Consider the following 14,314-nt stretch of genomic DNA (forward strand, 5'->3'; position numbering starts at 1 on the left):
ATGTCCTGCAGCAGATGCACATGCGTTACATTCAGCCCGTTTCTGAGGTCCATCCCAGGTTTTACCGAGCTGGCTCAGCCTCACTGACAGCTCAGGCACGACTCGCTGAGCGGCGCAGTTTCTACTGTACAGATCCACGAATATCCACTCTACTTTGCACTGCCTGGATTACGCGCATCCACATCATCTGCAGATCTACCAATCGCCATCGCTGGACCCCTGTTTGTTGCTCACATGCCAAAATGTGATTATTTGATGATGCTGTAGCCTAGCGCTGCCTCTTGTAAATTTAGGGACAGGTTAACAGGGAGATACCGGGGAATCCTTGCAGGACTTGCAGTGCGCCTCACGGGGCTGGATAACGCTTTGACCTTTGACTGGCAGCGAATGACAAATCAAAGGTCGGTGCCTGTGCGCGGAGCTGAGGTTCAAAGCGCATCTCCACCACGGCACAAGACGGCGCTCCCGGGAGAATGGTAGAAAGCGCTCTGAAAGGTAAAAGTCATCTGTTTCTCTTCATTTGATGTGATTCATGAGACGTGTTTTATTGGCATGGCTGCTCTCTAACGCACATCTCTAACCGGGCAGAGAAGGAAAGAGCATCATGATGTGTGGATGTTATATAATATCAGGCTGCCTCTGGAAATTGACACCACTTCCCCTCCATGGTGCATCTCTGCTCGGTGGACAGAGAGGAGGTTATCACCAGCATGCACTCACTCCGAGGGGAAATATACTTCATTTGTTTCCACCTGGTGTGACAAATTCATCCAAAATCACAGGGCCTGTGGCTGGATGCGCACGCGAGCATCAACAATGACATCATTTGGGTTATTTTGATTCAGCAGGTGTCGATTTTTTTCACATAGTCAAGTTTAAATTGACATTTTAAATTGTCTGTATGAGAGTTATTGCTGCTGCTGCTTGTTCCTTAAAATTAATGACACCTCGGGACTAGACTGAATTAACAGTGTGAAGGTTGGCGCTTTGATATCAGCTGGATTTTTCTGTCAGCTGATGATGTCGGTAAAGGCGTTTCAGGACACCAGTTAAAGGCACACAGCACCCACTCCGCAAATCCATGTATTAAGAGAACAGGTTTGTCATTATCATTATTATTATTATTATTAGAGTATAGCCTGTTATAGTATTACTGGCATTTGGTCGTGATTGAAGTCTCTTGCATCTTGATTATCAGTATTATTACAGTCACCATCTTCATCATCCGGGGCAGGCTCCACACTGAGAGGACAGCTCCTCTCTTGTATTGTCCAATAGCTGCCTCCGTCACATTGCCACCAGCGTCACGCATGTCACGTGAGCAGCTTAACACAGCTTGGTGCGGTTTCATGCTCTGATCATGAACACTGAGTCATCTTGTTTGGACATAAAAAACTGACTTATTAAACAAAAATAAAAATACTCAACAGACAGAATGGCCCAATTGGGTTATATATTGATGCACTAATGTGTAGGCACCACTGTAATGTTGCAGCTGGTTAAGGTGGAATGAGTTTTATTTGGGCATCTTCAGTTCTGGGGAGTTTTTTTCTTTTAATTTTTATTTTTTTATTCTAATGTATACAAAATAATAAGTCATGATTCATCTATGCTCATTATCTATCTGGATCTGCAAAAAATTAAAGTTACCAAATAAATATAGTGGAGTAAAAAGCACAATATTTGCCTCTGAAGTGGAAAGTAGCACAAAATTGAAATGCCCTAGTAAAGTCTAAGTACCTCAGAAATGTTCTACTGAAGTTTGAGCAAATAAAGCCGACTTAAAGTAATCAAACTGATTTTACAGGAAGAGAAAAGGTAGATATTTTAATATACAAATGCTCAAAAAATATTTCTGACATCTATCGTAAAACTTCAATCAATAGCCCAGGCTATTATTTGTTTAAATCACTGAACTCAATAGGCCTATATTTGGGACAGCTCTTTAATTCTGTTGCTCAGCAAAGATGGGACATACAATCACAACAATCTGTTAAAACAATATTCATTCATAACAAATTAATTTTCATGAAAAACACTTTTGATTATTTTGATCGGGGGACCATTCCGGAGTAAAGAAATATAAATAAATTACTAAGTAATCAAGGAACGGACACATATTCTGACTTTATGACAGCTTCAGAGGAAGGAAGTCACCACTTGTTTGAATGAATTACGGTCTTCTCTGGTGCTCATGGTTTCAGTAAAATGAAATGAACTGAGCTAACGATGTATAGCATCTCCATAGTGACAAAAGTGTAAACATTTATAGTTGTATGTGTGATCTAAACAGCTAACCAAGTGGGTAGCCAACAACCCGGTTTTATACATCCAAAGAACGTCTATAAAAATGAACTGCTTGGCAACTAGACCAGGCCTCTAATTGAGACAGGCCTTTATTTATATGTGTCGCTACACCAGGCTAGTAAAAGGGACGGGCATTTAATTGGGACTAGGCTATTAATTGAAGTTTTACAGTACTTAGCATGTAACGAGATAAATTAATAATCAGCACAAGGATGTAGAAAACTTGAAAATGTGTTTACGATTTCATGGTGTCTTTAAACTATTTCACCATTGAGGAATAGATTTTCTATTTGTAATGTACCTGTAAATGGCACATTTAAAAGAGCAAGTGTAAAAGGGGTTTACTGTACATAGTGTAATGGAGAATATACACAGGTATATGGGGTATACCCTTTACCTTTTTTTGGCTGTTTACAGTACACCCACCTATCAGCCAACAGCCATAGAAATATAAAGCAGAGTTTACCCACTTCCTCCATGGTAACCTACCTATCTATATATTTCTATGAAGACATGTAGCAGCCAGTGCGTATCTGTTAGGCTTCAGTTTTTACCACAGAACAAGAATCGTTGGATTACAGCATCTAAAGTCTGACAGATTTAGCTCACAGATTCAAGTCCACCGTCTGTCTTGTCAAGTAAGACCTACAGCTGATCCAGCAGATTCCTGGATTCTGCTGTAACTGTTATGGGGATAATCATTAATCCTCAATTCATCCTTGAGAGTCGTGGTAAAAACCACTGAAGAGATTCAAGGCCGCAGTCAGTATCATAGCAATGTCATAAAACTGTTAAAATGGCACTGCGCTTTGCTTTCAGGTCTAAAGACTTTTAGGAATTATTAAAAGGGGGATGTAACTGACTGCCTCCAAAGTCAACATTACACAGTGTCCAAGGAGCATGTGCAGCCAGTGTGTCACAGCCAGGTCTTTGAAAACCTGTCTTACAGTGTCCCTGATGTTGCTAAAGGTCACTGAAGGAAGTGCTGTGTCAGCTTTATTGTGGGCATTTACTTTTGTTGTGAGCCATTTGCCCATATTTGTGCAATGGTTGGCTAACACTCATAAGGGGTGGACTAGGATCCACAGTACAGTGCCTTCAATTTTGGTTAAAACTTTTGTATTAAGACATATAAGAGGTCTGATATAGGCCAAAATATATATGTTTTATTAATGCAAAATCTGTAATGTTGCTCAATTTGGAGTATATAGTTTTTTTTATTTCAATTCAAGGCTGTATTATTTTCATTGTTGATTAATCTGCTGCTTTTACCCTCACATAACTTATCTTTTTGTCTTTTAGATGCCTAAAAAAACAGTTAACAGTGCAATTATAATTTCCCAGAGCCTGAGGTGACACATCCAGATTGTATGTTTTGTCTAACCAACAGTACAAAACTCAAAAACTATCAAAAATGACAAAGAAAAACAGCAAATCTTCACATCTCAGAAGCTGGAAATGTTTAATATTTGGAAAATTTTGCTTGATTGAAAGAAATTATTAACAGAATAGTTTATCTTAAAGTTTTCTGTCCATAGATCACACAGTGAATATACTGTTTTATCTCTAGTGTGTTTTTTGATTGTGTTTTTGTCATGTTTTTATGTGTAAACCTCCGATCGTGGCAGATACTATGATGTCCTCACCGTACCTGCTTGCTGCATAAACAGTCACACTCATAAGGGCATCAGGGGGTAAATATTGGTAGGCACGGCTAGGACAGGAAGCTCCATGGCAACAATGGAGCGGCAGCACTTTGCGTCCGGTGATGGCGGGGGTATCTTTCCTCCCTTTCGGACATTCCGTTCCCGCTGTGCTTTGAGCTCCCGTCTGCTCTCCTAAAAGAGTTTCCCAGGCTCATGTCCTCTTTTCAGAACCATGCAGGGTTTCCGTTGCCAAGGGACAAGGCCAAGGAAGGAAGCATGCCATCACTGGTCAGTGTTTTGTCCTTCGTGGATCCAGGGTCATTACATAAAAAAATTGGAGCTGAAATGACAAATTTGGGGCTAAAATTACAAATCTGTTGGATTTTAATTATATTACAAAGAGCCTATTAACAGTCACGGCTGCTGTGAGTCGAGGGCTGAGAAAATTCCCTTTGATGCAGGGTGAGTTTCCCCTTTCTGACAAAGCATGGTGCTGTTGTCTTGCAGTGCTGACTACAGGACTCCTCTTCTTTGAATCCTTTTATTATGGCACAGCCAGAGGTCCCTGATTATTTTCAGCACAGGACTCAATTAATAATTTTGCCCTATTATGAGCCTAGTTTCATAATTTGCTCCTTATTTATACCAAAGAAAGCAGGTCATAGCAAGAGAGGTTTTTTTTAAACGAGCTCAATATTTCTTTTATTTCCCTGAGGGCTTTTGTTATTTTAATAGATGACACTGCAATTTTTCCTCTTTGGCGCACTTTAAATTATCACCTGAGCCTCACCATGTACAGTCACAGTAACAGCAGACACCATCTTTCATACATCTGTAGCAGAGCAGTTACTTTGGCAAATATTTTGATGATACTTTGAGTCATTTCTAAAGCTAAAATGTCAAACATCTGCTGACACCAGTTTCACTGTGAACGGAATATCTTGTTGGAGTGATGGCTGGACAAAATGAGGAAAGACCTGAACATAGGACAATCATAACGGACTCGAGACCCCTCCTGAGACCTGAACTTTTGTTTGGCCTGCATTTTTTATTTCTCTCAGCTATTTGGAATCAGTGGGACCTGATAAGTATAAAAAACTAAACATCATTCCAATGTCCTTCAACAAGCTGATGATAAATTCCCAATGTCCTTAAGCGAGTACTTCCTAATTAACAGCGTCTTAGCTTGTAACTGTCGCTAAAGTTGGTCGAATATGTAGTCATATCAAACTACAAACATTATTAATCATAAATAAATAAGTTTCGGCCATAAAATCTTATCAGGTTTTGCCCACTTTTGTGTCGGGATCGGCTGCAGGCTGACTTTGCAGAGATGGCTGCCATCTTGTTTTTATACGGATTAGTACATTTTGCTCTTACCACCACTAGATGGCACAAAAAAAGTGTCCACAAATGAGGACAACAGGTCTAAGTTAAGCAGAATGAAGTTTAAGGTGCAGGAAACCAAAAATGTGATGCCCTCATATGAGGATGCAGGGTCTGAGGAGGTTGAGGGGGAAATCCACCCAAAATAGGAATTATAAAATTGGGATCCCACTCAATTTTATTGGCTTCACAACCAAAGACAACTAAAATACACCTATTATATTATTTTATTAAACTGATGGGGACTTATATTGTGTCAGTGGTGCTTAATATGTGACTTTTTTCACTTGATGACAGGCTATTTTTATTTTATTTTATTTTATTTTGTTTTTTGTATGAAAATGTCCTGTATTAATGAGCTTTAGGTAAAAATAAGCCTATAGTAGGCTCTACTCACAACTACTGATTAGAGTATGTGAATAATATATGCAGCAGGAACATGAGAGGGTTGTGTGTTGGGGTGGATTTCCCTTTAAGGCTACCCAGTCGGGGACTACAGCTACAGCAGCAACAGCAGCAGAGGCATCAGCAGCGTCGTAGTAAAATGCAGTGCTGCTGAGAGAGAAGGAGGCGATAGACTGAAACAGAGAGGGAGGGAGAGAGGGAGGGAGCACAGCCGGCGGAATATTTCTTCCCCCAGAAAACAGAGGAGACCGGTCGTCCTCTCCTCTCCTCCCCGGACATGTGCACCCAGCAGCAGCAGCAGCAGCAATAGTAGCAGCGGCGGCGGCTGTGGCGGTGCGGGCGGCGACAGCGCGGCGTAGCCTACTACGTGTTTTGGGCTTCTTTTGTCTTTAATTCCCCCTTTTTTGTGTGCTTCGGTAATGAGCTTGCTGGGGGCCTACAAGAAAAAGACCAGTTACGATGGCTATGAATCTTTGCAGTTGGTCGATAGCGGCGGAGACAGCTTCAGTGTCAGCAGAGGGAGCAGCAGCAGCGGCAGCGCCACACTCGCAGGCTCCATAGCGGCCACCCTTGGACCGAAGGCAGGCCCGCTGAGAGAGGAGGACTGCAGCACCATGGACAGCTCAGGTAAGCGTCCTCACCGCCTCCGGCGACTTGGATGGCGATTGTACGCTGACCTGGAGAGTGCTTGAGTGAGATGGGATGACTTTACGCAGTATAAACGTGGCCTGTAAGTGTCATGGTGTGGAGGAAGGCTAGCAGTGGACAACACACAATGGCTAACAAGTAGTGGAAGTATACAGTGATGCTGTGTACCTCCAGGAACCCCCCTGCAGGGTTCACAGTGGCTCCCAGACACCACTTCAATGGCTGCATTTATACAGAACAAGTTAAGGCATGTTCTAGTGCCATTGGTTTTATGTAACATTTCTAAAATACTATGCACCATGTGTTCCTACATGAGGTGCTAACCAGTCCTGCACATCTTCTTATTGGATAACCAGTACCAATGCATTTGACTTTAGACTGATAGGTATGTTTTAGATATATTAAGCATCCAAAAGGCTGTGCGTCAATACTCCTAATATTTTAGAAATAGTACACATATATTACTCTATTCTAGTGTCCCTTATGCATTTAGATATGGGTGCATGTGAATACTAAACTCATTTTCAAGTCATTTTTCAAACCACATCTCATAGCCTATTTACTCTTTTATGGCCTTTCAGTGTGAAATTGTGTATCACTAACTGTACTAGTAATCTCCTATGTCTTATACAGTTAAAAGGAATAAAAGAGAATAAATCCTGCTTTAGTTTCAGGCAACAGAGGCACAAAATACTCTCAGTTCAGAAGTTAAGTCAACTGGCTGTGAATGATGGATTATGAGGCTAATGTATCCAATTAAAACTCAAATCTGTTCATCATTAATCTGGTGACAAATGCCCTACATGCTTTATTGAATTCAGTCGTAATAGCTCATTTGTTTTGACAAGTTATCCTCATTATGATCAATTTTTTTCTCTGTAAAAGAGCCTCATGAGAAGAAAAATATTGTGGTGTTATAAAACTGGTACTACAGTTACCACTGAGATAGTTTGTGTTTACGTCCAGCGCCAAACATTTGGCCCATTCTGTATGGGATTACAAGATGCAACTGTCTATTAAACTTCAAATAAAATATATAAAAATAATGACGTAGCATGTATAGTTTTAGATAACATCTTTATGTGAATTTATTTCAGTTAAATTGTGTGCTTGATAGCAGATGAAAGACAAGAAATACAAGTGCAAAGTGCATTCAAATAAAGGCCCTTTTCCTCATTTCCCAGGCGATCTCCAAGTAACTAATTTGAATATTTTAGATGTGAACAGTAGACGTAATGTTTGCACATCATCCATGTTTACAAAATCATTTTTGTTTTTATCTTTAACCCATGTGGAGTTTCTAGTTAATTTCTAGTCAGTAGTCCAATAAAATTACCACTACTACGACTATTACTGCCAATATTACAACATAATAACAGTAATTATAGTGACTGCAGTAAATGAGTGCTAATAGACAAGTGTGTTTCTTTGTGAGTCTTTGGAGTCTCACTGCAGTGCTCTGTGGAGTCAGCCATCCACCAGGGATGAACATTTGTGTGAAACAAAAGAAGCTGGATGAGCAGGGTGGGAGGGTCAATGAGGAAAGGGGATTGGGGTTCATGATGGGGGAGGGTGGGGGCAGTGGGCTCCAGTGTCAGATGTCTGTCTGGTCTGTCATCCCTCACGGATGGTCCCTTTCATGTAGGTGTGTGTCTGCCCCTGCCTGTGTGTGTCTATGTATCCATCTGTCCCATTCGCACGCAGCCTGATGCTGAGGGGTAAAGGTTGGCACTCTAGAAGAAGGGAGACACATTCATTGATCTTTCTGGCAACGCCGAGAGCTCTCTGTTCTGTTGATGTCCTGCTCTTGCTTTACTGTGAGTTGCTGGGCTCTCGGCTGCTGCTGCCACTGTACTACCTGATGGAGCCTGTATCAGAGCCTCCCTCTGGTATCTGTATTAGCAAGGTTTGTCACTGTAACTGGCTCACCAGTCTGCACACTCCCACATCCATCTGGACACCGCCAGAGAGGCGCAGCTAACAGATTCACAGAGATATGCAGAGAAATAGACACAACAGAAAATAGAGGCAAGGCACGTGATTTACAGGAGGGCAGAAAATTAAGGAGCAAAGGTATTCATTCACACTGTAATTAATTTATACTGCGTCATACTTAGGACGGGAAACAACGCAGGGATTACGTACAATGAGATGACAACATAGAAGACTCAGTTAGTTGGCAATATATGGCAGTTATGTTGATTATATGACCTGATATTTGCAAATGTATGCCAATGCTAAGATGTTAGCAGTTACCTATTTCTGATTTATCTTGCTTTCTTAGGGTTAGGATTCAAGATGAATCTGTGGGATCCCAAGATGATTCAGGAAAAAGGAAAGACATAATCCAAATTTAGATTTTACTTCCTGACTTTTCTCTCACCTTCTCTTAGTTGTGAAACACTGTAAAGTCTTACCTCTGTGGGTCTATAATAGTTATTCTAATAAAACAGTCTCCCAACTCAATGAAGTGTTTAACCTTTGAGTAGGGGTCACTTCTTCATTTTCAGGGGTCACCAATCAAAAAGTGAACCACTGCTCCAGACCATATATACACTTTTTAAATGTAATTCGGTGTTAACCAGCAAATACAGTTAAAATCTACAGATTTTACGAGAGCAGCAGTCAGGCATTATAGCCTGTGTTATAAAATACAAAATTTTAAAGGTTTAGGCTTAATGTATCTTGTATCTTGAGTTAGTTATAGTTTGAGGCTCCAAAAATTAAACATGATCTTCATTGTTTTAGTAATTGTAACCTATTAGCCCAGGCATATCTTCTAATCAGGATACTGAGAGCAACATCAATAATCTAGCACTGCTTATTTCTCAACCGTATTACTTTATGTATTTTACTCTGAATAAAGCAGGTGTCTCCCCTCTCAGTGGCCTTGTATATATTTTTATTGATGGTAGTAAAACCAACCTGACTCTAAAAGTGATAGATTCAATTTTGTTATAGTGATTGTCTTCAGTTTTGGGGGCACCCTTGTGGCCTACAGGGGTTAAGGAGCTGATCATGAACCGCAACGTTACAGATTCAAGTCTGTCTGGGAGCCCTTACTGCACATTGTTTCCTATCTCTCTGTCCCCTCATTGCCAATCGTCTTCCTACTGTCAGTTTGTCAACCAAACTTGCACACATTTTCTGGCAAGAACTTGAAAAAACAATATCTACTTACTCATAGAGTCAATGGTACAAAGTGGTATATGTCTGGGTCTCTCCCCTGCATACACCCACCTTGTTTGGAAGTGTAGTAAACCTGATGTGGATGGATAAAATCAAAATCAAAACAACGCTATATACAGTACAAATTTGACATACTGTTTTTTATCTGTTAGCTTAATGTATGATATCAACCGAGTGTAAGCATAGCATACATCAGTTGTTGCCTGATCTTGCGAGATTATGTTGCTAAAACAGAGATATATCTGGAACAAAGTTAATATTCTCCTGATTTGTCTGCTTCAAAAAATGCCATTTTAGTGTCAGAATTTTAAGAAGTGTTGGGGCTTGTGAAAAATGGGTCCAGTATTAACTTGAGTGACTGTAGGGCAAAAGAAATGGTCATAATGTACTTATGTTAACTTTTGTCATTGGAATTATTGGACTCAGGGCCGCGGCTAGTCTCCTAAAGCTGCGGGGTGATGGTGAAACCCACATGACACAGATACAGGAAATGAATCTAAAGTGGGCCATCTCATATATCAACAGTTTATGATTTTACTTTTGATAGCCCAACACCCGTTATTAGTAATTAACCAGTTGATTTTTAAGACTTTTTAAGGTGACAAACAGCTGGCTGAGTTACCATGTGGAAACATAGTGCACACTCCTCCACAGGTTAGTTAACATCAGTGTTGGCGGTTGAGTAGGAGCTAGGTAGTGGCGTTGCTCAATTGCGCACAATGTTACTGCTGGTACCGCTAACGGGACAGCGTTGTTACAGAATGGTGACAACCCTCTGATCTTCCCCCAGGTAGCCCTTTTTTTTGCCCCTGAACCCCTATAGCTTTGTTAACTAACGTATGTTAGCACCACTAGCCATGCAGACACTGTTAATGGTTCTAACAAAGCTAACAGTGATAGCATAGACCTAGTTAACAATACTAAAGGGGGTTAGCAGTGGGGCAACCTGGGGGGAGACAGATGGTAGGCACAGTGTTTCCACAGCACTTCTGTTGGGTCAGGATGGCATAGCAAGAGTGGCACCACTAGCTAACATTAGCTTCCACCAGACCTGAGTGGTGCCCAGTGCTGTAAACTGAAGAGTAGCAAAATTAAGACCGACATGTGTAACCAGCAGAAATGGGACCAAGTCACACATGTGCAAGTCTCAAATAAGTCTCAAGTCTTAACTTTCAAGTCTCAACTAAGTCCCAAGTCATTTTTTCTTGGGCAAGTCAAGTCAAGTCAAGTCACCTTATTGTTGTAATTTTACCTGCAGAATCTGATCTTAATAAAGTGAAAAGACAAGATATAAGTAACTGTCAGTAAACATTGACTTCATCGCTGCAATGTTTATTTTGCAGGGACAACCCATATGCGTGCGTGCACGCGCACACACACACACACACACACTAACCAAGGCAGCGGCCAAAATCACCCATTTAGCTCATTTAACCCTGTGTTGCTCGTTCATAAAATGTACAGCCAGTCTTGTGATGAACCGGTCGGAATGTTTGCTCACGTTTTCTGGGGTTAATGTTAGCAAATAAATTAAAAACAAGTTCCACCAAACCGACCCACCCTCCCACCCCACCACACCCCACCCCCATATCGTATCAAGCTAACGTTAGCTAACTACCGACTAACCAGATAATATTAACTAATTGACAAGCACTTACTGGGCAGAATGGCTCTTCAAATGACGAACAAAGTTTGAAGTTGTCGCCTGGCTGTCCAAGATGTTTATGCTGCATGTCTTGCACTGTGCTGTTTGTCTTGAGTGATGTGAATAACACTCAAGTCATTCAAGTCATAGTGTCTCAAGTCAAGTCCCGAGTCGTTAACTTCCAAGTCCGAGTCAAGTCTCAAGTCTTTCATTTTTTGTCAAGTCAAGTCACAAGTCATCAAAACAGCGACTCGAGTCGACTCGAGTCCAAGTCACAATGACTCGAGTCCCCATCTCTAGTAACCAGTCAAAAATAATCCTGGCGGTTAACCGATTAGCAGTTAGCCAGTGACATCCTCACAGCATAGACTAATTAATTCCCTTGTTTTGTACATTATAATATTTAGGTTGCACAATCTATGTTGACGAATGCTTACAGACAGAAATGTGGTCTTGCTTCAGGATCCATTGCCAATCCCGACATGTGATTGCTTCAGCATGGTTCAGGCCACTAGGCCACGCAGTTTGAAATCAGTGTGAAACATTTTGAAGGATGGAGGTAGTTTCAGACCTTTTGTACAAAATTATGTTTGACTATTAAACTGTCAGCTTGTACCTACAGTTTCTCCCATCTTTTACCAACGTGTCATGACTCATGCATTTAGCAGCCTGCCAGAGCTTGCTTACCATTCAAAGCAGCGGAATTCTCCTTTGGTTAAGATGCATAGTAGATGATTAATCATACCCTCCTTGTCTCATCAGCAGCATCTATAATTAAGCAGATTAGAGTCCGGGGTTGATGCCGCAGTCATTCGGGTCTAGGACACGACAACGCCCGGTAAAGTGTAGTAGCACTGAGATCAAGTGCATTGCAGTGTGTTTGCCTGTCCAGCTTTATTGTTGTGTGCAAGCATCCATCTGTGTCATTCACACCAAGCCGGATATTGAGGGAGAAATGTTTGTAGCTGTAGGAGGAGGGAGACATGTTCAGACAGCCCACTGATCCCTCTGGACATAACAAGAGCTGTCTTTCTTTTTTCTTTTCCTCTCCCCCAGTCTCCCCCTCTCTCCTTCTATTGGTCAACTGTGACAGCGTTAGGAGGCGGTTGAGGCGGGAGGAGGGATGAGCTATTGGTCTGGTCCTATTGTTTTGTGAAACAACTTTCTCTGTGGCGAGATTTATTTGAAGCACATTCTTTCCTTCATCGTAGCAGATGCCTCGTTACCTGTGCAGGTGTCTGAACATGATTGGCAGATCCAGGTTGATATCAAATAGCTCTTTATTTCAAGGCAGGGCAGGATCCAGGTTTTCCTAATACACCCTGTCATGCTTGCTGGCTGGGAAATTTGCATAGTAAGGAGGTTAAAAATAGACCAAACCTACAGGTGAGTTTACAGTGCTGCCCCAAGAATGCAAAGGGAACAGTTCAGTTTTTATTCCTGAGTATGTTTACGCCCAATATGGCAGCCATATTAAAGGAATAATTCGGGGATTTTGGGAAATAAGCTTGCTTTGCTGAGAGTTAGATATGAAGAATATGTCTGCATGGTAAACATGAAGCTACAGCCAGCAGCTGGTTAGCTTAGCTTAGCATTAAGACGGAAACAGTTAGCCTAGCTCTGCCCAAAGGCAACAAAATCTACCCGCAAACTAAATTTTGTATGGATTAGACAAACAAGATAACATGTTAAGTAGTGAGCTTGAGGGTGCTGGTAAGTGGATATTGCCACTTTTGGACTTGCTGTTTCCTCTTGTCTTTATGCAAAGCTAGGCTAACCAGGTGCTGGCTGTAGCTTCATATTAGTGTACAGACATGAGAGTGATATTGATCTACTAATTAAACCCTCTTCAAATGAAGGTTAAATGGTGATTGTATGGCATTAGCTCAGGATGCAGTCAACAAATTAAATGATTTGGAAGTTAGAGAAGAGTTAACAGGGTTATTCTGTATGTTAGGTATTAGAAAACAAAGACCATGGCTGTTATTGGGGAGCTCAACCTTTGCTGCATGTTGTCTTCCTTTCCTTTTCTTTTCCCTTACCAAGTGTTGACACTCTGCTGTACGGATAAATCAAATCAAATGCCCGAAGCACACACAAAAATTTCACCTCAGAAGGCCGAGGACAGTGCATTCGTGCAACACAGTTTAACGGGATGTAAAAAAACAAGACCTGTTGTCAGCTTAAGGTTTCAGGATTTAAAGGCACAGATGTGATGTCAGTGGTGCAGTATCGGGCTTAAATTGTTTTTTGGTCCTTTAATATCTTGCTTTCATGTTTTGTTTTCAAGCAAACACCCCATAACTCAAATTTTAGTCTTTTTTCAGGTATTTATTCAGCTAAAAAAAATTTATAACCTTTGGTTAAAGGCAGTGACACACAATACAACTGTTAGAGTCTGGGTCAGTTGGGACGAACAGTCAATAGATGAAATAATGTAATGTCTGATACAATCTCAAGCATTCAGATCTTGTTGTTACAAGTTGATGAATAAGCAAAAAAAACCCAAGAAGAATGGCAAGAATGGCACGTAACAATGTTTGTGGTGTGGAAGTGCACTTGACAACTGACATGGAGGATCTCACCCAAACCCTGTGCATTTTTTCCTCCTTTTTTTGGTGTTTTCAGCACAAATTGCAGTGCATATTATAAACAGTGCAAGCTGCCAGTTGCAGTCCATGTTTGTTTTGTTACAAGAACACCGGCCAGTTGTTCAGTGTTATCAAGTGTAGTCTTCGGGGCCTTTCAGATATAAATCTATAAATAGTCTATCTTGGAAATGAAAATAAGTAAAAGTGGCACTTCATTGAATTAGGATTGCACTTTTTTTTTAGGCTTAGACTGAGATATTTTGACTTTTAGACTATAGTATGGGTCAAGCTCTAAAACAGTTGATCCTACAATTCCCACAGCACAATAGCTCATGTTAGATCCTCTCTGTCTGGCAAATGCCCATATCTTTCAAGCTCCACATGCCAAGTTTATGACCTGGGTTTTTTGTACGCACAGTCTGAGATAACCCCAGTGACATATATATTTGTTTTGAGGCACTGTATTAAACCTTTCTTAATGCAGCCATTACTACACT

General features: G+C 41.0%; 1 protein-coding gene across 3 annotated transcripts in view; it reads left to right on the forward strand.

Moving 5' to 3' along the window:
• Positions 1–132: 132 nt before the first annotated feature.
• dnajc6 (DnaJ (Hsp40) homolog, subfamily C, member 6) overlaps positions 133–14,314 on the forward strand; it is a 52,920-nt gene continuing 38,738 nt past the window's right edge. For 2 of the 3 annotated variants that reach the window (XM_049587109.1, XM_049587111.1), the window contains exon 1: positions 5,853–6,371. In XM_049587109.1, coding sequence (XP_049443066.1) covers positions 6,164–6,371 — 208 coding nt within the window. In that variant the 5' untranslated portion in view covers positions 5,853–6,163. Of the gene's footprint in view, positions 496–5,852; positions 6,372–14,314 lie in introns of those variants that run through there. The other variant, XM_049587112.1, reaches the window with a different exon arrangement.

This window comes from Epinephelus fuscoguttatus, linkage group LG10, assembly GCF_011397635.1.
Source record: "Epinephelus fuscoguttatus linkage group LG10, E.fuscoguttatus.final_Chr_v1".
Lineage (NCBI taxonomy): Eukaryota > Metazoa > Chordata > Actinopteri > Perciformes > Serranidae > Epinephelus > Epinephelus fuscoguttatus.